Source organism: Boleophthalmus pectinirostris, unplaced genomic scaffold, assembly GCF_026225935.1.
Source record: "Boleophthalmus pectinirostris isolate CB_2022bp ecotype Guang Dong unplaced genomic scaffold, ASM2622593v1 HiC_scaffold_6, whole genome shotgun sequence".
Taxonomy (NCBI): domain Eukaryota; kingdom Metazoa; phylum Chordata; class Actinopteri; order Gobiiformes; family Gobiidae; genus Boleophthalmus; species Boleophthalmus pectinirostris.
The window spans coordinates 4,450,572-4,475,937 of NW_026571447.1; the positions used below are offsets into that span (position 1 = coordinate 4,450,572).

The following is a 25,366-nucleotide window of genomic DNA, read 5'->3' on the forward strand; positions in this document are numbered from 1 at the left end:
AGTTAAACATAAAATTGCTTTCTAATATTTGTGTTTCCCAGTTTATGTAACCTCACCAATAAAAGTGGAGCCTGTTGGTCTCTTTGGGCTTGTCATGTTCTGTTCAAATGAGATACGCAGAAACAAAACATTTACAACAACTTTTTAACAACGTGTTTATTTCACCATAATCTTTATAACTTTAAAGATGCTTATTGCTTATTTTGAGTTCCATTCCAAAGACGTGGTAAAAGTCAGAGCAGTTATCCCACAGCACCACCTAGAGCGCAGACATGGCATTGCAACACACAAACAAATTCAATTAGTGAGAAAAAAAGTGATTACAACCAGCAGGTAATAGTCAACAAAAAAGTATAAAACACAAACAAGAATGTGAAATTTGGGGAGGGTTTTGAAATTTCAGCTCTTTCCTTTGCCATTTTGAAATTTTGAAATCTTGAAATTTTTTAAATCTCTGAAATATGATCATTTGAATCAAGAATCACAAGCAAAAAACATTTAAAAAGCCAAAATGTTGAAATTAAAAGCAGAAGTTACAAAAACATAAAACAATCTCTACATACACACAAGTACATTATTTGACAATCCCTTTTTTCACATAAAAATCAAAACTAAATTGATTAAATTCTTCAAAAATGTTGAAATAAAAAGCAACTGAATGTATCTTATTGCACAACATTAATATCTACTGCCCAGTTTACCCTTAAAGGTCCACTGTGTAACCTTTCTAGTGAAAAATCTGCCACTTGCTTTTCTCCATGGAGATGTTATTGCTTCTGGAATCTGGAATATTCCGCAGTACGGCATTAAAGAACAAATATTATGCATTACTTGAATTGCTATTGTCTTTAAACATAATCTTTCATTTTGAATTTCATGATTTACAACTTAAAATAATGTCTACTTAAAAATACAGACATGATTTCAGTTTCCTCCGTGCTTTCTGTACTCTAATCTGGTGGAGCTCGCCCTCTACTGGCAACAAAGGGAATAGCCACAGAAAAAACTTAAACTGCCTTAAAAGAAACATGTTAATATAAGCACGGAGCAGTAATGAGCAAGATTTGGTGGCACAAATGCTACAATGATGTACAAACTTAAAAACTGCACAGGATGTCCGTCTATGACATCACAATCCTGGGAAAATTCAAGCGTTTTGTGAGGCTCAGAGGATTACTGAAACCAGCTTGAAGCCTTCTAATTGCTATGTTCTAAATATGAAGTGAGCATGAACCCTCTACATGATCCTGATGTTTTAATTTCACTATTTTGACGGAGACACAAAGGCAACAGACGCGCTGTGTAAATGCAAAACTTGAATGTCCCTTAAGATCAATAAAGTTATCTCTTGTGCTCTCTTTTGTCCATAAATCAGGATGTGAACATTAATAACAGACAAATCAGGTGCCTTCTTTCCTCACAAATTTGTTTTTGTTTGTAAAACCAGCCTCAGTGAGCTTCATTTGACTGGAGTTGAACACTATGTGCAACATCACACTCACTAAGGCTACGTTCAGACTGCAGCCTGAAGTGACCCAGATCCCATTTTTTGGTTCTTATGCTCCTGTATCTGATCATTTAATGACAGTCTGAATGACACATCTGATTTTTTCAAAAGGCCAGTTGGATATGTGCTCCTAAAACCGATACATTCTGATCTTTTGACATGCAACTTCAGTCTGAGCGGTCAGGTCGCTTTCATCTCACCTGGAAGTCATAACAACAGTGAACAAGCACCTGTTGTGAGCCAATACAGACCAACACCGACGCCTTTGCTCACTGAAATAGGCCGCCAAAGACGTGTTTCCTCCTGCGAGAGTGGAACAAGTAGGCGCTCACGAATGTACACAAACGTTCTTCTCATCTCATGAAAACTGTGTCTGATTGTGTCAATGAAGCAGCGAAGCACATTGCAATCCCACCACTCTTGGCTGCACCCACACGTTCCTTTCTACAGACGTTGCTGCCACTGCCCCACAAAACGCCACGGCCAAAAACCTCGTCCTTCTCAATCTCCTCCTTAAAACAAATAAGCTGTACGTGTTCTGGCTCCGGTACGAGAACAACTTCAAAATCGCCAGGTGCTCAATGCTCACGTCCATGTTTACGCGACTTCTGTAAAAAGCGAGCATGCTCAGTGTGTGTGACGTCGTTGTGTCCTCCAGTGCTCATGTGGGACACTTTTGGGACGTTTAAAGTTCACACTGGAGATCACATACAAGTCATGTTTAATTGGAAATGTGAACAACCTCGCAAAAAAATCGGATTCCACAAAAAAATCTGAATTGAGCATTAAGTCCTGCAGTCTGAACGAAGCCTTAATCCACTACTTCATACAGTCTAAGCTTCAGGTATGTTTTTAATGAAGGAACAATATTCTAATGTGGTTAACAGCTCAAAAAAAGTAAAAATATGTGTCTTTCCATAGAGAATATAGATGATGCCATACTGTGGAACATTTCAGGCAAAGCAATATCGTAATTTCTGCATGGAGACGATCAAGAGGGAGCCCAAGTTCGTGCCCTAATTGTTAAAAGTGGTCCAGTAATGCTTAGTGGTCACTGTATAAGGGCTTGTATCTTAAAGTGCATATGGGAGGTTCATGCTTTTCTAATTATGAATCTATCCAAAATGCAGGACAATTGCCGCACGAGGAAAGCATTTTCTCTGACTGTTTAAACCTTCATTTAACAAAATAAAAGGTGTCATCATTTATTTTTATTTGTATAATTGTAACTGTTGTGTAATTTGGACACATTTTGACCCTTGTTTAGAGCATGGGTGCCAAAAGAATTGTATGTATTTCAGATCTGCTGTCTAACCAGGAAGTAAAATTATAAATTTAACCAGAATGTTAAAAATTATAATTTTATATATTAAAATAGAATTATGTTGAGGTGAAAAAGTACGCTAACCAGTCATATGCACCTTAAAGTGTCAAAAACTTTACTATAGATCAAAATTCCTCTTACCTAGGTCACTTTTTAAGAAAACAATGTCTTCCAAGTTGTAATTTGATGTTTCTCCCAAATTTGAAATCATCTGAATTTCAGCTTCTAAAAATAACATTGCAAATTGAATCATAATTGCAATGTTATTACGAAAATTGAGCTTGGACATTTTGAAATGGCTCAGGCCTCGTCGTAGTTCATGTTCAGTTTGTTTTTTAGAGGCCGCGCAGGAATGTAGGCTCACCACTCATACACAAACTCCCCTGCTGTGGTGACTTGTGTTGCCGGGCACAGTGATGCCAGCAGGGGGAGCCCTTCAGTGCAGCTCAGTCCTCGATCCACGGCGTGTTCACTCTTTGTAGACGTGAGTGTGTGCGGAGTGCAGCGTGGTGGTGTTGGCGCCACAGTCCACGTACTGGTACGTCTCCTGGGAAACCTGCTCGGCGTGGCCAAAGTAGGACGTCGTCACGGTAACTCTGCAACAACAGGTCAGACAGGATGAGTGCATGAGGGAGATATTATTATTGACTATATATAGTATGTCAGGTGTTTTTTACATTCTGTTTTTATGTAAGTTGGGAGTGGCATTAGTAATTAAAGAGGATAAAATAGCTTACCATGTGAGAAAGTTTAAAAGGAAGTGTTTGATTGTATTTATTTTGTTTTGAGTAAATTGTTTTAAAAAGGAACACTGTAAGATTTAAGAGTTTAAATTTCATACACATGACCGATCAGTGTCCCCAGATACGAGGTCAACATGTTCAAATCAAATATTTACTGAAAATTATAATGTTGATTTATTCTTAATTACACAAAACATGATGGTCATATTATTTATGTTGTAATTTGGTGTTTTCAGGACAATTATCCAATTCACAAAGCCTCACATGAATCTCTCGTTTGCGTTGTCAGTTTCAGTGCTGAAATCCAGTTGGTTTAAACCTAAAACTGTCTCAGATCTGAATGGTCACTCCCTAAACCCCAGAACCTGCAGACAGTCATGAGCCAGTGCTAGTGCAGCCTTTGCAGCTCAGGGAGGGAATTCTGGAGGTTCTGAGCTTTCACATAAAACACGGCCTTTTCAATTGTGACTTCAGTAACAGTAAGAGTGCACTACATATTGTTCCTTTAAGTCGCTTTTACTCATGTGTAGTCTATTGTTGTATCAGGGTATCCCCAGGTTTGACTACCTTAAATTTAAGACTTTTTTAAAACTGAAGAGTGAAAATTAAGACCAACGTTGCACCCATTATGCAGGCGAAAAACACCAGGTCTAATTCTAATAATGACCAGCCAACTACCGCTACTATATCTAGAATCTAAGGCTACGTTTATATGACGTCATAACAGAAGACACAAAAGTGGCGTAGTGTCTTTACTTTTTATTCTGCGTTTAGACGAGTGTTTTCGGGAGGAAATCTGCGTGCATATGGCGACGCAAAAGTGTGTGGAATTTGATTGTGTATGCATGACAGGCGGCTCAGTGGTGACGCTCGGTGGTGATGTATGTCACATACATCACGTACGCGACGTGAGCAGATCTGACCAGAGTTTTGCGTCTTGGGCAGTGCAGACGAAACGCCAAAATCTAAAGTATTGTTTGCTCATACTCCAAATTAGACGTTTTTTACCCTCCCTCCATTTAACATTGCACTGCAGTCCGAGTGAGTAAGCAAAAAAATAGGCTAATGAAATTTTAGACCTTTGTGAAAAAAATAAGACTTGGACAATATCATTAAAGACTTTTTAAGGGCTTAATTTAGGACAAAAGACTTTCAAGACCTCACGGCTGCCCTGTGTATAGCAACAAATAGACCACATTCAGTTGACTTCACATTTGACTTTTGGACTTGAGACTTTGCTCTTCACACAGGCCTGGGAAAGGTTATCTTTAGATCTGAGCTCAGACACTTACACCGTGAGAGAAGTACAAGTGTGCTATATGTGGGGTTATCAAGTCCCTTAAGGTCAAAACACGACACAGGGCAGACAACATTCTACTGCTTCATAATTCAGATTCAAATTGAGTTCTGTCAACTGGATAAAGGTTTTAAGAGTGAATAGGTGTGGACTCTCAGTGGCTTCTTCAGTTCTGACAGAGTTCTGGTTAGGGGTGTGCAAAAATATTGAAATATTGATGTATCGTATCATTTAATGTGATGATGCAGTATCGATATCATGGGCTGCTGTATCGATGTATCGACAAGAGTATTTTTTGGTATATTTTACAAAATTATTTTGTTACAGCGCTACAGTTTTGTTGGTTGTTTAGTGGAAAGAAGCTCATTTATGCAACACATTTCACATTTCCACTGTTTTGAGGATTAAAATGTTTGTGTTTCATATTAACTTTACCATTGTTTTTAGTGAACCGTATCAAATCAATTTGAAATATATCGAATCGAATCGAAACTGCACTGTATCGTGATATGTATCGTATCGTGCCCTATGTATCGAGGTTTGTATCGTATCAGCAACTTCTTAACAATACTCAGCCCTAGTTTTGGTGCATTCTTGTCACTGTGTCACAAAGTAGTTTCAGTATTAGAGTTCATCACAGTATATCTCTGTACTTTTATACACTACCAGTCAAAAGTTTTAAAACACCACACTTTTTAATTTTTTTTTCTGTTTACTGTTGACCAAAATGTATTCTAAACTTTTGATTCATGAAAGTGTCCACCTTTGTCAAATATAACAGCTGAACACACTCGTGGCTCGTTCTTTTTACAACAGAAATCAAATATTGTTCAGAAAGCAGAAGTTTCCATAAATGTGTGGCACTTGTTGCTTCAATCTTCTGTCCAGTTCATCCCAAACCAGCTCGATGGGGTTTAGGTCTGGACTAGGGATGGACATGCAATAAAATTTTCTTAATCGATTGTCGGGAGAATTAACGATCGATTATCGATTAATCATTAACGTTTTTATATAAAAATTATCATCATTATTATTACTATCTGCACTACTAATCTGCATAAATAAATTCAACTTTACAACATATAAACCACAAACACTCTAGCGGCACATCAGCCCATTTGACATTATAATGTGTTTAATTCAGTTTTGCGCAACTCTCACAGAAACAAAACTTAAAACCACATGGCTCATTTGCATAAACTAAGCGAAGAAAAAAAAAACAGCTCTTGTGTCGCTGATGCAGCACGACTCAGTGGAATACAGGTTAGTGTGACCAGATTTGTGTTTGTCAAAACCAGGACACCGTACGGGGGGAGGGAGGTGGGGACTCGTCATCGACATTGCGCGACTCTCACCTGGTAAAACTTTTTCATGTTTTCGGTGTCCTGATGAGCTTTTTCCCACTGGACACTGAAACATATCTGCTGCTTTGTACACTGTGCACATGACCTCACACTTGTCCTGACTGGAACGGAAAGCGTGGACGTTAAATACGCATTTGCACTTCGGCACGTTGCAGGCGGACTGAGTGTCTGTGTCTCACTCCTTCTGATGCAGAGAGACACATGTACGGACCCCTGTTTGTCCCGGGACACAGACGTTTGGTCACCCTACATAACGCACAGCAACCTCCATTCGGTTTGTCGATTAAAATGAACATAATCGATGAAATTCTTAATGGTCAATTATCGATTAATTGACTAATCATGCCCATCCCTAGTCTGGACACTGTGCTGCTGGACACTCCTTGTTTTCAAGTTTTACCATCATGTTCTTTTTTCCAGAGGTAGTTTTGGCAGAGCTTGGACTTGTGTTTTGTACTTTTGTCGTTTTTTTAACCTCTGTCTGTTCAGTTTTTACCTTTGTACCATTTCAAGCTCTTCACTGGACTTGCACGACTTGAATTGCGATAAATAACTGGAAAAATGAGGGTGTTCTAAAACTTTTGATCGGTAATGTATCAAACTTCACTGTTATTGTGACAGGCCTAACTTTGTGAAAGAAGTGATGGAATAGAATAGATGATGATGGAATAGATGAATAGTTCTGACAAAAGAACAGACTTACAGCATCATGACTCCTATATTGTGCACTCTGATGGTGGGCATGGTGCAGTAGGCGCTGTGCAAAAGGAGACACATGTTAAAAATGCACATATTTGGAATGTGTAAATACAATTTTTAAAAATGCACTTACAACATATAGCTCATATCATCAGCTATGATGGTGGGAACTGTGTAGTCGACCTGAAAACAGAAGAACGAGTCACAAAAGCACCAACAGAAACAGAACAGACGTTTACAGGAGCTGCCATAAAATATCTAAAACTTATATGCACCAATGTTGCACCTGATCATTTCTCTGAGATACTAGACCCACCACCGCTGTATTGCAACATAAATCAATAATAACAAATTCATTTTAGTTGTCCCCCATCTGTATTAAATAACATTGGTCTATAGAATGTTGTGTTGTCATGGTTTGGAAAATTGTCTCTTAAAGAGCCCATCTCATGCAAAATCAACTTTTCAGAGCTTTCTACCTTCTAAGACTGATGTGTTGACCTTGTATATGTCGCCCATGTGGTTTATAGATTGATTTGGTGTTTTTTTTAACAAATTGCAGCGTATTTCTGCCACCCTCCCACGTGACAACGAACTAAATCTACAATGATGACAGAGCAGCTACACCTATGACGCGTTTGACGTAGCAGAAAGTGCTTTACACCCGCCCCCGATTCCACCGCCTCCACCCCGCCTCCCCCCACTCACACACCGTCCTGCGTCTACACCATACAGGTCTGCTGTTCTGCGTTATTTATCTTTATTTTTTCGCTTCAAACACGCTTTTTGTAACCATGTCCTCATGGAGAAAGTGCGTATTTGGCTGCGATGGCAAGTCGAAATGATTTGTCATGTCGACAGAAGAAACAAGGCGTGCTAAGTGGCTGGAGTTTATTTCTGGGAAATAAATTCCCCAAGAATATTTTTGTTTGCGAGCGACACTTCACCGAAAACTGCTTCGAGAACTACGGGTATTTTTAAAACTGGACTTACAACGAAACAGAAGCGACACATTAGAAAAGGATACCAGGGTCCAGTGATGGCGATCCTAGATCTGTAAGTTTAAGGCTAGTAAACCACTGAAGAGAACTAAAAGCAAGATGCAGATTATCTGAGATTATCCTACATATCATTTCAATCTGCACGTCATCTCCCTTGTTCTACTTGTTTTAGTTGACAAAGGTTACATAGTCCAATGATATTACATTGATACTAACAACAGACTTAGGGCATCATTTTATTCTAGTGAGTCGTCTTCAATGCTTCTGCATGATAACAAAATGGCGATTACACCTCAGTCATTATGACCACTGATGTTTAGTGGTCACCTGTACAGATTATGACAACCTCATTTGATTGAATATTACCCTCCCTGAGATGGGCGGAGGAAGGGCGGCTCACTCGTCGCCTACGTCACGTTTGGAGGGCGGAGCCTGTGCTTTCTCAGGACGGGTGGGGGGAGGAGCAATAGTCGGCCTTTCATAGTTCCTGGTCTGTGACTGTCTCCAAGAAATCAGTAAGATTTCAGAACTATTGTGTAATGGATGCTCCAAAACCAAATTGTGCTTGTTTATGTGCAGAAGATACAATGTGAAAAGAGTTATTTTGCATGAGATGAGCTCTTTAAAAACAGAAACGGCCTGAACCAGGTGGTGAAATGGGCGAGTAAGTTGATCGGGGAGTCTCAGCTTTATCCTGTGTCTCTCTACTCGAGGCAGGAACAGAGGCTGCACTGGCTATTTTAAAAGATGACTCTCATCCTCTGAATAATGAGTTCAACTGTTCTCATCAGGACGGAGGTTTAAAGAGCCCCTCTGTAAAACCAAGTGTTACAAAAGCACCTTTGTTCCAGCAGCCATTAGTGCTCTGAACAAGTGATTTTATATTTATCTTATTTATGTCCCTTTGCACATATGACGTATTTGTATCTTGTTTTTAATCTATTGTTTCAAATGGAGTTTTAGTTCTTTTAGCCACACTATGCACTGTTGTCACTTTTTAGAGGCAGAGTTTGAGTGTGAATGAATGAATGAGCTGATTCACTGCCAAACTAAATGTACCTGTTTTTGTAATAAGTGGATTAAATGAGTCTGACATCAACCATAGCCTTCGGCTGCACTCAAATGAGGCTCATGATGCTAACAGTAACAAGACTGAATTTGGAGCCAGGTTCTATATTAGGAAAAGGATTTTTTAAACTGGCAACAGTGGAAAAAGACCCAGGTTCATGCAGAGCGGATTAATACGAACATTTTAAGACCAAAATGACGAAGGTCAGTAGTTCCGGGGGGGGGGGGGGGGCTCAATATTCCAATGTAAATCAATAGGAGCCAGAGTCAGAAGGAGCCGGAAGAGCTGCACGCGAACTTCCTACTTGGAACACAGCGGCTAGTGCATTAGCTATGTCCATTTATATATAAAGGGTGTTTCTCAATCCTTCTTCCAAAGATCACTTTGTAGCTCCTCCGAAGCAGAGCCAAGTGTCCTGCTCATAGCTCCTGGAGCTCACCTGGAACAGGTTCCTGAGAGAGGTACTGCACCGTGTCATGTGACCAAATTAAACGCGATAAAACTCATAAAAACTCGAGTATTAATAAACATCACTGCTTCCACAAATATAAAGTGTTCTGAGGTGTATGTTTTATTGTGATTGTGTTATTTAGGCTGATAATTACCCTACAAAAATAAATACAGAGGCCAAAATATTTTCAGATGATAGATGCTTATTGGATTCCTAATCCCCGTCATTAAAAGATTTTGCTGCATTTGTCCTGATTTGAATTAATTTGATCTGATAATAGTGTTATTTGCAGCAATGTGCCTAAAATAGCAAAATATTTACTTCTTTTGTACTGTGGAATGAGTTTTATTTTATCAAAATGCATTTTACTGCTTAAATAGAGTTTGTAAAAATTTTAGTTGCAGTGCATTATGGGTAATTTCAAGCACTCTGAGGTGGCCAAGGATCCACCAGTGCATCCTTGGTAAAAGCAGAGGGCGCGGAGGACGAGAGGGCTTTGCGGGAATTGGAGAACCACTTGTCGGAGCTCTGAGGACGAGGATCTGTCAGAAGGCCGAGGATCCTGACAACTGAGAAACCCCCACAGACTCTGGTTTGTGCCAATAAAGTGATACTCTGAAAACATGTATGGCTAAGTGTATTTGTAGTTTTCATATACACTTTATATACACTTCACCTCAATGAAAATAAATGCTGGTGACAGGCCTGGACATGCGTTAGAATGTTGTTGTTGTTAGAATGTGGTGAGAGCACAGACCTGTCTCTCGTCCAGAGGTATAATCAGAGTGCTGTTGTTTATCTTGGCTTTTCCGATCACTGTTTTGTAGAACTGCACCTCGGCTGTGATGTTGGTCATGTAGATGGCGTAGTAGTTGTTGTTGGTGATGTTCAAGGTGCTCTGTGGAGGACAATACAGAAGAAGAAGTTGTATGATTTGAATCGTATAGTCACAAAATTTGAGAAAAACGTGCAAGATTTTTCTGTGATTTGGCGCACAGTTTGTTCAAGTGCCTTATTTCCTAGTCAGACTGGACAGATTAAAGTGCCCATGCTCAGTGTTGGGAAGGTTACTTTTAAAATGTATTCCCCTACAGATGACAGATTACATACCCCAAAATGTAGTTTGTAACGGAATCTATTACATTTTTTAAGGGGGGTAACGTAATCTGAATACTTTGGATTACTTGATATTGTCGTGCTTTTTAAAATGTAGCAACCAGATCCTGAAAATTCATGTTTGTTCTCTTCAAATTGTTTGTTGAGCGTAAGACAAAGACTAGGATCTTAACATAAGATGTTTTGTCTGATAAAAGACAATAAAAAGCCCAGTCTTTGCTTAACCAAATTAAAAATATTATTGATAGAGAAATTAATTATCTATATGAGATCACTGCTGCCTTAAAGTTCCTTAATGTCCACCCTACTGTTAGGTGTCAGATTGTTTAGTCCTGGTTTTAGTCCCGTTTAGTCCTAGTTTAGTCCATCTTTTAATCCTGGTTTAGCCCTGCTTTAGTCCTGCTTTTATTCCTGGTTTAGTCCTGGTTTAGTCCTGGTTTTAGTCTTAGTTTAGTCCTGGTTTTAGTCCTAGTTTATTCCTGGTTTAGTCCTGCTTTAGTCCTGCTTTAGTCCTAGTTTAGTCCTGCTTTAGTCTTGCTTTTAGTCCTGGATTTTGTCCTGGTTTAGATCTGATTTAGACCGGACGTCCCTGAGTAAATCCCGCGCCTCAGAAAAACTGTTGTGTCCTGTGTGTGCTGTGTATTATCTACGTATATTACGATATATCCGATACCTGATCTGAACATAATGTCCGAGTCTGGATCGAGTCCGCAGTCACGTGATCGGCGCCGATTTCCAATCACGTGATCAGATCGGGACAAACCTGGTTAGTAGTTTAGTTAATTATTTAGTGTAATTCCTCCCTCTTGTGTTCAGCTTTAGTTGGTCCTCGAGTATTTAAACAGCCCTGTTCCTTTGTCACTTTGGGTTAGTTTTGTTCTGTTCACTTTGATTTGAGTTTCCCCAGTTGGGTCCGGCTTTTCTTTTTGGTAATAATTTGCCTAATTTGAGCCTTTGTTAAATTATATCTTTTTTGACTTTATTAAATTTAAACTTATTTTTATACCTTGTCTTTGCCTTTCTGTTTGGTCCACTACAATCAGACTTTTAGGGCTAAATATGAAATGTAAACTCTTTCCACTCACTTTACGGTTTAGGGATTATAATTTTTTAACATTCAAAATCCTGTCAGTGCATTTATTGTCGTCTCTTTTAAACAAAAGGCACACTAAAATTCCATGACTGGCCTGGAAAAAGACATTTTCAATTTCTATGACTTTTCCAGGATTTCCATCACCGTGGGAGTCCTGCCAGTAGAAAGTTTAAAGGTGCAATGTGTAACTTTTTGGCTGGGGGTCTGTCACCTGCTTATTTCTATGGATATGTCGTTGCTCTGCCTGGAATGTTCCACAGTATGACATTAAACATTTATATTTATTCAATGACAGGTGGTTTTATAGCTCAAAACTACCTAGAAAAAACAGACATTCTGACTGTGAGCGGGGTCGCCTCTCCACAGATCTGACCTGTAACTTTGTCTGGTTTGGTCTCCATGAAGACAGAAAGGTTTAATGCCATACTGTGAAACATTCCAGACAAGACAATAACAAGAACATCCATAGAGAAAAACATTTGATGGACCCCGCAGTAGAAAAGTTCCACAGTGCATCTTTAAGTAGTCTTATCAGTCATATATCAAACGGTTCTTAAGATTCTTTGACACTGTCATTTTCAATTTGTCCATTACAAAGCAGCACATTGTTCTGGGAACTCAAGTGACTCCAAGTCTTGATTTGATTCATTTAGAACTTAATTGGCTAAAAAGGTTAGAGATGAGAATGCATGAAACAGGAAACAGGAAAAACCACAGTATTAAAGTAGAGTATTAAAGGTCCTATATTACACAAAATTTACTATTGTGAAATTAAAATGTGTATTGTGTCACTTTTCTGGAAGGTCTGACAAACACTTTTCTCTATTAAAATGTTATTGCTTTGTCTGGAATGTTTCACAGTGTGGCATTAAACTTTTCTATCTTCATGGAGACCAAATGAAACCAAGTTACAGGTCAGATCTGTGGAGCCTGCCTGTTTTTCTAAGTATTTTGAGTTATAAAACCACCTGTAATTGAGTAAATGTAAGGTAGAGCTGTTTAATGTCACACTGTGAAGCATTCCAGGCAGAGCAATGACGTATCCATAGAAACAAGTAGGTGACGAACCCCCAACCAAAAAGTGACGTAGTGCACCTTTAAGCTCAATTTTGTTCCCTTCTCAAAAACAGACCTGGAGTTGTGTTTTGTTTCAGTCACACATGTTTGAGAAACCCTTTTTTATTAGTCTTGTCTACATCTCCAAATCTCAGAATGCTCAGTTCCACCTTGTGATATCATGAAGTGGCAGTTTTCAAGTTAACAGCTCCTTTTACCTTCAGTTCAGTAGAGATGGGCAATTCCATCACTGAAATGATCCTAATGATTCTATAAAGATATATGGAGTTTAAAGGGCCCATCTCATGCAAAATCAACTTTTCTGCGCTTTCTACCTTCTAAGAGTGATGTGTGGGCCTTGTATATGTCGCCCAAGTGGTTTTTAGATTGATTAGGTGTTTTTTTTTAAACAAATTGCAGCGTATTTCTGCCACCCTCCAACATGACATTGAACTAAAGCTGCTACAACGATGATGCGGCAGATACACCTATGACAAGTTTGATGTAGCAGAAAACGCTTCACACTCGCCCCCCTCCACCGCTCCACCACCTCCAACCCGCATCGACTGACAATTCCCACATGAACATCTAAACAAAAGTGACAGCATAAGTTCATTGTTCCACACTGCAGTGAACACGATATAATATAATAACTAGTGTTTATTAATACTTTACCAATCAGTAATGTTCAGTTGATGTGGACGTGGTGCTTGAGCTTCGTGCACCTCAAAGTCCTCGTCCGATTCCAGGTCCAACACATGCGGCTGAACGCGCTGTATCTCCATGATGAATAAAAGTTTATTTCTACCACTATCAGGGTGCACGTCTGTCTCCCCCTCCCTCCCTGAGATGGGCGGAGGAAGGGCGGCTCACTCAGTCTATGTCACGTTTGGAGGGCGGAGCCTGTGTTTTCTCAGGACATACGGGGGGATGAGCAATAGTCGGACTTTCATAGTTCCTGGTCTGTGACTGTCTCCAAGAAATCAGTAAGATTTCAGAACTATTGTGTAATGGATGTTCCAAAACCCAAATTTTGCTTGTTTATGTGCAGAAGATACAATGTGAAAAGAGTTATTTTGCATGAGATGGGGCCTTTAAAAACGCAGTGGAGCACTTCCTGTATTACCACATGACATCACAAGGTGGAACTCTCGGGAGAGATCGCTAAATGACTCAAACATGCATGGACGACATCTAAAACTTCTTCAGGCATGTTTTTGAAGAAGGAAAGTTAATAACATGGTCGAACTGCATAACACCCCCTCTTTACAGGTGCATTGTGTAACTTTACTAGTGGATGGTACGCTACCGGCTTGTCTCCGTGGAGATGTTACAGCTTTGCCAGGAATGTTCCACGGTGTTGCATTAAATGTTTCTTTTAAATTTATTCCAAAAAGCTGGTGTTATAGCTCAAAAATACAAAGAAAAACTGTGGTGGGGTTCTTCCAGAAAACTCAGGCTTAGTCAGGAAATGCTTTTAGGTGATTTATTGTGCTCTCCAACAGTGCAAAAAGGTGCCAAACGTGAGTGGTAAAATATTTACAGTGGTTGCGTGAAAAAACAAAAAAAAAGTTTTTGTTGGACTTCCCCTTTAAGTCCCGCAGCGTTTGCTCTCTCACTCTCTCGGTCGCTCGTTCGCTCTGGTTCTCTCCACACACGTTACCTCCACTGTAACCTGGTCACAACTGCTGGCAGAGCTGGAGAGCGCACCTTTATACCCCCGTTTGCCCCTCCCACATTACATAATTCCCCCAATAACTGTGATTTGCACCGTTTCTACTATTAAATGGCCTACGTTCCATATATCGACCGTTATACACCTGTAATACCTTTCACCCAGAATGAACAGGTCTTGTATATAATTTCCAAGAGACAGACAATCCGTTTAATTGAGCATGCACATGAATCGTAGCTCACCTGATCCCCTGAACCCGCGCAACAGAAGGATTTAAGCTCCCAGCGCGGATGTGTCTGGGTTTGCCAGAACGCACCACGGAAAGAGCGCGAAGGCAGTGGCGAGAGGGCAAGTGACTGTCTGGTTTAGCGTGATTTTGATGGACCGAACAAGCGCTTCTAAGTGTGCACCCTTAGTCGCGGCAAGACATGCAGGAGGTGTTGGGAAAATGTATTTTAATAAGTGGTTTTGGTAAGAAATGGTTTGGCGCGTGGAGTGCAGTGAATCCTGAAACGGGCGCGCGCGTCTTCACGTGCTCTCCCCAGGGACGGCGTTCTTAGGGACGGGCCTGCTCCGTCACAAAAACAAGCACTCTTACAGTAAGCAGGGCTGAGTTTCCACTGATCTGACCTGTAACTTGACCTGATGGTGTCACCTGCTTGTCTCCATGGAAATATTATTAGTTTAAAGCCATACCGTGGGACATTCTACTGTTATGTGCTTTAGTTGTATATCGATCTATATAGCTGTGAGTACCGGTGTAGGATACAGGAGTCATGTCTCACCGTGATGTTGAGAAAGACGATGCGCTTGTCCTGGTCGTAGGACACGTACGCGGACTTGATGCCTACGTAGGACACATCGATGGGCCGAGGGAAGAGGAAGAAGACCGCCAGCCCCGACAGCAGCAGGCACAGGGCCACGGATAAGGTCACGTACAGTTTTCTAAAGAGCAAAAAACACACACAGATGCAACAAGTCACACTTATGGAACAGATAATACTCCCTACAACTGAACAACAACTCACCCTTATGGAACAGATAATACTCCCTACAACTGAACAACAACTCACCCTTATGAATCAGATAATACTCCCTACAACTGTACAACTTATGCATATGGAACAGATAATACTCCCTACAACTGAACAACAACTCACCCTTATGAATCAGATAATACTCCCTACAACTGTAACAACAACTCACCCTTATGTAACAGATAATACTCCCTACAACTGAACAACAACTCACCCTTATGTAACAGATAATACTCCCTACAACTGTACAACAACACACCCTTATGTAACAGATAATACTCCCTACAACTGTACAACAACTCACCCTTATGTAACAGATAATACTCCCTACAACTGTACAACTTATGCTTATGGAACAGATAATACTCCCTACAACTGTACAACAACACACCCTTATGGAACAGATAATACTCCCTACAACTGTAGAACTCACCCTTAGTTAACAGATAATACTCCCTACAACTGTACAACTCATGCTTATGGAACAGATAATACTCCCTACAACTGAACAACAACTCACTCTTATGTAACAGATAATACTCCCTACAACTGTACAACTCATGCTTATGGAACAGATAATACTCCCTACAAACTGTAGAACTCACCCTTATTAACAGATAATACTCCCTACAACTGAACTACAACTCACTCTTATGTAACAGATAATACTCCCTACAACTGTGCAACAACACACCCTTATGGAACCAATAACCCAGTGTTCTGTCAATCATCATATCATTGTTGCACTGTTTACCTCTTGTATAAAGCTGAGATTTTATATTTTATTACTTATTTTTCTATTTTATTTTGACTTGTATATATGCATTTATATAATTGTGTCTTATTTAACACCTGTCTCTTGCTGTTTTTGCTACTTTGTTATTATATTATATAGTGATGTGTGAGCTACTGTGTCCAGATAATTTCCCTTGTGGATCAATAAAGTTTGTCTAAGTCTAAATCTAAAGTCATATGACCACGTGTTCTTACGTCCTGCTGGGTCTGAGGCGCTGGTCACTGTAGGGGATCAGAGCCACCAGCTGATTCTCCTGACCTGAGAATAAAAATGAAAGAGGTCATTATTTTAAGTGTAATTAAAGCAAGACTAGGATTGTCAAAAGTATCGAAACCGCATACTAATCGATAATAAAACTAGTATCAAATCAGGTATCAGTACTAAAAAAAAGTCACATTTACAGGAGTTTTAGAATGATCTTGAGCTGTACCAGAACAAGTATAAGAGCACATAGACTAGAATACGCTCATGGACACTATGGACCTACTGGATCACTGAGGATTACACACATATAAAACCACATGGGCATAGAAAAGAAAGTACCATATTTTTCGGACTATAAGTTGCACTTTTTTCATGGTTTGAGTGTTTCCTGCGACTTATACTCCAATGCGACTTTTATATTCAAATGTTCTGACACTGAAGCTGCGACTGTCCACTGTCACTTCACTCTACTGCACATGTCTCCTGCAGAAAGAGCCTCTGTCCTGTCTGTATCATGTCAGTCGATCGCACCGTTACTTCTGCACCACTGAAAATGTCAATGTCAACTTAAGTGACTTCAGTGACACCAAAACCATCCTGTCGGGATTCAGAAAGACCAGAATAATTCTAACTGGAACTGAGTCTGATGACAGCAACACAGAAGAGGAAGCAGCTCTCTGATTACCTCCAGAGGTCAGAGAGTTGTTCAGAAGTGACACCGAGGATGAAGAATTGAATGGATTTAGTGATTTGGAGTGAAATTTAGAGTTTGGTAAACTTGTTCTGTTCTGTTGTTACCTCCGCCAAGGAGGGAACAGCAACATAAGTTTAGCAACATAACTCAAAAAGTTATGGACCGATTTTGATGAAATTTTCAGGATTTGTTGGAAATGTGAAAAGGAAGAACTGATTTCATTTTGGGGGTGATCCAGAAGAAATCCTGGATTCTGGATCACTTTGAAATTTTAGTTAACATTGTGGTAAATGGGGCCAAAAATTTTGTTTCTCAATATCTCGGTTAATTATTGACCAAACCCCATGAAATTTGACTCAGGGATGGACAATCGGATCCTCCTTTCATATTCCAAATTGAAAGATACGAGACAAATATTTATGGAAAACACAATTAATATGAGGGGGACTGTAGTCCTTGGCGGAGGTCTGCGCTCTCTGACTGCTTTTCTAGTTTATGCTATAGTTATCTGACATGCCTATGTGATATATCTCACATGCCTGTTGTTCTCTCTTCTATTGTTATTACTAGAACTTGACTTTCAACAGGAAATGTCGGTTCCTGGTGTCTGATTTTATAAAATAAATTTCCCCCAAAAAGTGCAACTTATGTTTTTTTCTTCTTCATTATGCATTTTTTGGCTGGTGTGACTCATACTCTGGAGCCACTTATAGTCCGGAAAATACAATACTACCATTTAATGTTGAAAATCACATTCTGTTGTCTTAAAAAAAGAGTGTTTTTTAATTATCATTGTGGTATCAAGTTTATTGTTTAGTACTGAAATTAAGTTTAAAATTTCAGCTTTGTGGATGTTAGATATATATTTATATATAAATAGAAATTGGCCCAAATATTATTTTATATTTGGTCTAATTTTTTTAGATAACAACAAATGGTGTAGTGCTATCACAATACTAAAATTTGTAAAAAATAATATAAAGCGTATACTCTGGATTCCGATGTCATGATAAAAATGATATGAAATGATGTGATAATAAAAAAAAAAAAAAAAAAAAAAAAAAAAAACAAAACACTTTCTTAATATAATAGAATGTGATTATCGTTCTTTTTTGGTAGTATTTTAATTTCTATTCCCATGTGGCCTGCTCAAATTACTATCTAGTTTGCATACTAGTTTTAGAATCGATTATTTTCTACTTTTGAGTATAACGTGCGTGGTGGGTTACCTCTGGGGATGCGGCCGGTGCCCTGGCAGGTTGGGCAGGTCACACTGTCTCTCCCGGTGAACTCCACGTAGGGGAACTGTGACATGTCCTCACTCTTCTCCTCTTTCTCCGCGTCAGAGCCCGTGAGCGCCTCCTGGCTGTCGTCTTTGTTCTTACCCAAGTGGGACTGGCTCTTCCCCATGGCGACGTCTACCACCGCACACACACACACACACACACACACACACAGGAGAGAGAGAGGTGTAAAGACAGGAACTAATGGAACAAAATGGCACTTCTCTCACAGAGTTTAGTGCTTTGCTCATTGGCATCATTAGCAATAAGAGAAACACAAGGTCTGTTTATATATTTAAAAACTGACAAAAAAAAAGATAAACTAGCCCTACATTAAGACTAACACCAAGTCTAAACTATGACTACATCAGAACTAATCCAGGTCTAAACTGTATCAAAACCACATCTAATTTAAGGCTACATTAGAATTAAACCAAGTCTAAACTAGCACTATATTAGGACTAAAACCAGGTCTAAACAGGGACAAAACCATATCTAAACTAGGACTATATCAGAACTTAACCATGTCTAAATGAGTACTACATTAGGACTAAAACCAGATCTAAACTGAGACTACATCAGAACTAAACCAGGTCTAAACTGGGACTACATCAGAACTAAACCAGGTCTAAACTGAGACAAAACCAGGTCTAAACCAGGACTACATCAGAACTAAACCAGGTCTAAACTAGGACTACAACAGAACTAATCCAAGTCTAAACTGGGACAAAACCAGGTCTAAACTAGGACTACATTAGAACAAAACTAGGTCTAAACTAGCACTAATTAGGACTAAAACTAGGTCTAAACTAGGACCACATTAGAACTAAACCAGGTCTAAGCTAGGACTACATCAGAACTAAACCAGGTCTAAACTCAGACAAAAACCAGGTCTAAACTAGGACTACATTAGAATTAAACCAGGTCTAAACTAGGACTACATTAGAACTAAACCAGGTCTAAACTGGAACAAAACCAGGTCTAAACCAGGACTACATCAGAACTAAACTAGGACTAAACTAACAGTATATTAGGACAAAAACCAGGTCTAAACTAGGACCACATTAGAACTAAACCAGGTCTAAACAAGGACAAATCCAGATCTAAACAAAGACTAAATCAGAACTAAACCAGGTTTAAACTGGGACAAAACCAGGCATAAACCAGGACTACATCAGAACTAAACCAGGTCTAAACTAGGATTAGATCAGAACTAAACCAGGTCTAAACTTGGACAAAATCAGGTCTACAGTAGGACTACATCAGAATTAAACCAGGTCTAAACCAGGACTACATCAGAACTGAACCAGGTCTAAACTAGCACTACATTAGGACTAAAACCAAGTCTAAACCAGGACTACATCAGAACTGAACCTTTTCTGTTCCTGTTCTTATTTGAAATGTTCTTAAACAGCGTTTTCTGACTGCACACAGACAAAGAGAAGTGTGAGGCAAAGCTGACTCATGGGCCGCGTCCCATTTCTCTTTCCTCGCTTCCTTCTCCTTGCTTCCTCTCCTCGATCCTCCACTTCTCAGCTGTCAATCAAATGCGTCACGTTAGGTGTCCTCCAAAAGAAAACCACAGAATGAAGGAGTAAACAAACACCGGAGAAAAGAATCAAACTTTTTAGACCCTCTCTCCTCTCTGTCTCCTTTGTGGGCGGGACTTCCTCACCCATTTCCTGCAGAGTCGAGGAAAGGAATCAAGGAGAAGGAAGCGAAGAAAGAGAAATGGGTGCCACTGTTGGCTCTGTCCCTGCTGACAGTACAATCTTGTTCAAACAGACTCATGGGAGATTACACTGTGTACACTTCTTCACCTGTGTAACACAATGAGGTTTGGTCCACAAGAATAACACAAACTTTTGACCTAATTTATTTTCATTTCACAATTTTGGTCCCATTTGAATTACTTTATTTTGTTTTATTGTCATTTAAGCTCTGTGTTTTGGATCTACAGCAATTCATGAAACGTACTTTAACCTTAACGTTTTTTTTGTCAAATCCAAAACTAAAAAAATCTCACAACATAAACTGCAGTACGTGCACAATTGACAATACACAGGCTGCTTTTGGTGTTACGCAAATGATTCTGGGGGTGTTCAGTAGGGCTGGGTATCATTAAGAAGTCGCCGATACGATACATATCTCGATACAGTTCACTTTTGATTCAATACGATATAGTTCAAGTTGATTTGATACGGTTCAATAAAAAAACAACAACTAAGTCATGGCTGTGATAGTAAAAGTCTTTGTTAAACCACTTCTTGTGCAAAGTTCATTTGAAACACGCCCATTTTACTCATCAAAACAGTGAAAATGTCAAATGTGTTGCATAAATGGTTTTACTTTCACTAAACAAGCAACAAAACTGCAGTGCTGTAACAAAATAATTTACTAAAATATACCAAAAATATTCTTGGTGATAGAACGATACAGCAGCCCTCGATATCGATACTGTATCATCGCATTAAATGATACAATATAAATTTTGATATTTTTGCACATCACGTGTTCAGCGTGTATCTCTAATGAGAAATATACAAATAAATACATAAAAATACAAAAAAAATCAATAAAAAAGTAAATTAAAAACAAGTGTCTTAATTGTTAGATTTTTCATTCTCATTAACTGTTTATTTTGTACAATCATAAACGATAAACTTTTGTGCCTACTTCATTACTATTATTAGTTTGTACGATCATAAATGAAAACAAAAAATTCCTAAATTTTTCATTCTCATTACTGTTTATTTCATACGATCATAAACAATAAACTTTGTGCCTACAACAACATTATTATTAGTATATGTACGACTAAACGAAAATATGTTTCTGCATGTATGTATATGTGTATAAGCATTTATATTGAGTATATGTACTGGATATCTATGATGTGTATATGTATGCATGTATGTATGTATTTATGTATGTATGTACAAGTGTGTACGTGTATATGTATGTATGTATGTGTGGATATGTTTTTGTATATATGTTTAAAAAAAAATAAAAGTGTGAACCATGTGATTATGTAAAACAGTTGGGGTAGGACTCTAAGTTTTTTAAACTTCATCCTCCTCCTTTTGTTCACCAGGTCCCAAATATGTTCATGTACATATCTTTATTTATATTATTGTTTTTGAATTTTGTTGTACCTGGCTCAAACAAGTAAATTAATAAAATGAATGAAAGTGTCTAATGATGGATTTTTAAAAAAAACAACTGAATGTTGCCCTTACTGGAAAATGAAAAAGTGGGCAAGGAACAAACCCGTGGCACTCCGACTGAATATATTTAAAGTCCTTTATTAACTTGAGGGATGCCAGGACTTTGCCCTGACCAAGACCATCTTGCTGGTCAAAACGCGTCGTCGTCCCTTCATGTAATAAAGGACTTTTAATATATTCAGTCGGAGTGCCTCGGGTTTGTACCTTGCCCACTTTTCCATTTTCCAGTAAGGGTAACTTTCTGTTTAAAGACTACTGTTTTAACCCTCGTAGAGCACCTTTACTGCTATTTTTTAATCTTTTATGACCCAGTGAAGCACACCTCTTTTGCTTCTTATCTTCTCTCGTCTTATATCAGGTGCAATTTAAAATTATTAATTGCTTTCAAATGTTTGCACACCACGGGTCCAGGCTATTTGAATGAATTACTGCAGCCCTGTACTCCACCCAGAGCCCTGATATCAGCTGAGCAGCTCCTGTTGGTCGAACCCAAAACTAATCTCAGGACGAAAGATGACAGAGGCTTTTCTGTGGCAGCGCTCAAATTGTGGAACAACCTTCCTCTTCCTGTCAGATCCTCTCAGTCTGTAACGCAATTTAAGATTAGACTGAAAACTCACCTCTTCTCCCTGACGTTTAGTACGAGTGAGTCAGGTTATCTTAGTGTTTTTACTGTAGTTTTCACATGTTTTCTGTATATATGTATTTGTAACTGTTTCTTCTATTTTGTTGACATGTATGTGAAGCACTTTGGTTGCTGAAGTTGTTTTAAATGTGCTATAAAATAAACTTGAATTGAATTGAAAAAGGTGCACTATGTAACTTTTTGGCTGGCGGTCCGTCACCTGCTTGTTTCTACGGATGTCCACCTGAAATGTTCCACAGTGTGACATTAAACAGCTCTACTTTACATTTATTCAGTTACAGGTGTTTTATAGCTCAAAAATACCTAGAAAAACAGACATTCTGACTGTGAGCGGGGTCGCCTCTCCACAGATCTGACCAGTATTTTTCTGTGGTTTGGTCTCCGTGAAGATAGAAAGGTTTAATATCATACTGTGAAACATTCCAGACAAAGAAATTTAAAAAAGTATTTGAGTATTTGGACCCTCCGCTAGAAAACGTACAAGATGCACCTTAAAGTTCTAACGGTGACACAATGCACACAGAAGCAAACACTGTCAAAAAACTTTTAAGATAATCTGCAGACTCACCTGAAAAACTCAAGATGGATTTAAAGCACACATTTTCAGGAGTCTTTGATCAATAGGAGCGTTCAGGGTCCTGTTTTGGAGCTGACTGACTGAAGAGAGTGACTAAGTGAAAAAGTACCGACTAATGTGAGCAGAACCTACATTTAGAGTCACACCCCAAGGGAATGTTGACGACATCAGCTGCGAAGTGTCAATAGTTCAATTTTCTACCTAATACGGTGAGTTCACTTGACCCGACACAGTAATTACTGTCTCAACTTACTGTTCAGTGTATACTAGTAAAAGATGGAGCTTCATTTTTTTAGAAATCGATATGGGATTTTGGTTGTCACATTCTGTGCAGTGTCTTCTTCAGAGTAAAGTGTTCAAAAATGGATATAATCTGGTTTAGTTCTGATGCACTCTACATCAGAACTAAACTAGGACTAAACCAGATCTAAACCAGGTCTGAACAAGGTCTGAACAAGGTCTAAACCAGGTCTAAACCAGGTCTAAACCAGGTCTGAACAAGGTCTGAACAAGGTCTGAACAAGGTCTAAACCAGGTCTAAACCAGGTGTAAACTAGATCTAAACTAGAACTACATAAGGACTGGATCAGAACCAATCTAGAACTAAATCAGGTCTAAACTAGGAGTAAACCAGGTCTAAACTAGGACTAAAACAAGTCTAAACCAGGTCTAAACTATGACTAAACAAGATCTAAACCAGTTCTAAACCATGTCTACACTAGAACTAAACCAGATTTAAACCAGGTCTAAACTAGGACTAAACCTGGTCTAAACCAGGTCTAAACCAGATGCAAAGTAGTACTAAACTTTTAGTAGTATTAAGTAGTACTAAACCAGATGTAAACTAGGACCTCATCAGAACTAAACCAGGTCTAAACTAGGACTAAACCAGTTCTAAACTAGGACTACATCAGAACTAAACCAGATCTGAACCAGGTCTAAACTAGGACTAAAAATGTAAACTATAACTACATCAGAACTAAACCAGGTCTAAACCAGATCTAAACTAGAACTACATTAGGACTGGATCAGAACCAATCTAGAAATAAATCAAGGTCTAAACTACGTCTAAACCAGGTCTAAACTAGGACTAAACAAGATCTAAACCAGGTCTAAATGAGAACTAAACCAGTTCTAAACCATGTCTACACTAGAACTAAACCAGATTTAAACCAGGTCTAAATTAGGACTAAACCTGGTCCAAACCAGGTCTAAACCAGATGCAAATCAGGTATAAAGTAGGACTAAACCAGGTCTAAACTAGGATTACATCAGATTAGAACTAAACCAGGTCAAAATTAGAATGATATCAGAAATAAAACAACTCTAAACTAGGACTAAACCAGGTCTAAACTAGGACTAAACCAGGTCTAAACTAGGACTATATCAGAACTAAACCAGCTCTAAACTCGGACTAAACCAGATCTAAACTAGGACCAATTCGAAACTAAACCTGGTCTAAACTAGGACTACATCAGAACTAAACCAGGTCTAAACTAGGATTAAACCAGGTCTAAACCAGGACTAAACTAGAACTAAACCAAGACTAAAACCAAGACTAAAACCAGGACTAAACCAGGACTAAACCAGAACTAAACCAGGACTAAAAGCAGGACTAAACTAGGATTAAACCAGGTCTAAACTAGGACAAATCTAGGTGTAAATTAGGACTACATCAGAGCTAAACCTACTCTAAATTAGAACTAAAATAGATCTAAACTAGGATTACATCAGATCAGAACTAAACCAGGTCTAAATGAGGACTATATCAGAACTAAAACAACTCAAAACTAAGACTAAACCAGATCTAATCTAAGACTACATCAGGACTAACCCAGGTCTGAGAGATGAATTCCTCATGCCTGCTGTTGCATAAAGACATCAGGACTAAACCAGGTCTAAACTAGGACTAGATTAGTAATAAACAAGATCTAAACCAGGTCTAAACCGGGACTAAACCAGGACTAAACTGGATCCACAGGTGAGAGTTCTTGGAGCAGCTGTCATTGAGAGAAGATGCCTCATGGCTCTGCTGTTGTATTAACACACAGCCGCCATGCTGCAACACTCACAGATGGAACACCGCGTACCAACCGGCGGCACACGGCGTTCGTACCCCGGTCTGGAGCACACTTTCCCGGCTGGATCTAACATCCAACTCGCTGTGCACTGGAGGATTCTTCGTTCTTTCAAAGACATTTAGTTTTAACAGTGCAAAATCCATCTTTGTCGAGAATGTCGGAGCGAAATACAAGGGAATTACGCACGGTGCCATCTGGAGCTTGGCATCGTTACATAAGCGTATGATTTGTTAAATGAATATGTTCTTACCTTGGTTTGTGATTATAAAATAGTAAAAATATCCAGTTTTAGTGATCCGCTATGGAGCTTGTGTTTATTATGGTTCACAGGAGCGAGGAATAAAATTGGTCACGCCCCCCGCGCTCTGATTGGACCAAACTGACGTCGAGGGCTTTGTGAGCACGTCCAACCTCCGAAAATTAATC

At 39.0% G+C, this 25,366-nt stretch overlaps 1 protein-coding gene across 1 annotated transcript; it reads right to left on the reverse strand.

Annotated features, from left to right (window-relative positions):
* Positions 1-141: 141 nt before the first annotated feature.
* LOC110156653 (transmembrane protein 106B-like) lies at positions 142-25,269 on the reverse strand. Its single transcript, XM_055163757.1, has 8 exons — positions 25,191-25,269; positions 18,356-18,544; positions 16,423-16,486; positions 15,181-15,340; positions 10,213-10,353; positions 7,068-7,117; positions 6,939-6,992; positions 142-3,427 (listed from the first exon to the last, which is right to left on the reverse strand). Exons 2-8 carry the CDS (start codon positions 18,534-18,536, stop codon positions 3,301-3,303), a joined length of 777 nt encoding a protein of 258 aa, XP_055019732.1. The 5' UTR covers positions 18,537-18,544; positions 25,191-25,269; the 3' UTR covers positions 142-3,300.
* Between the last annotated feature and the right edge of the window lie 97 nt (positions 25,270-25,366).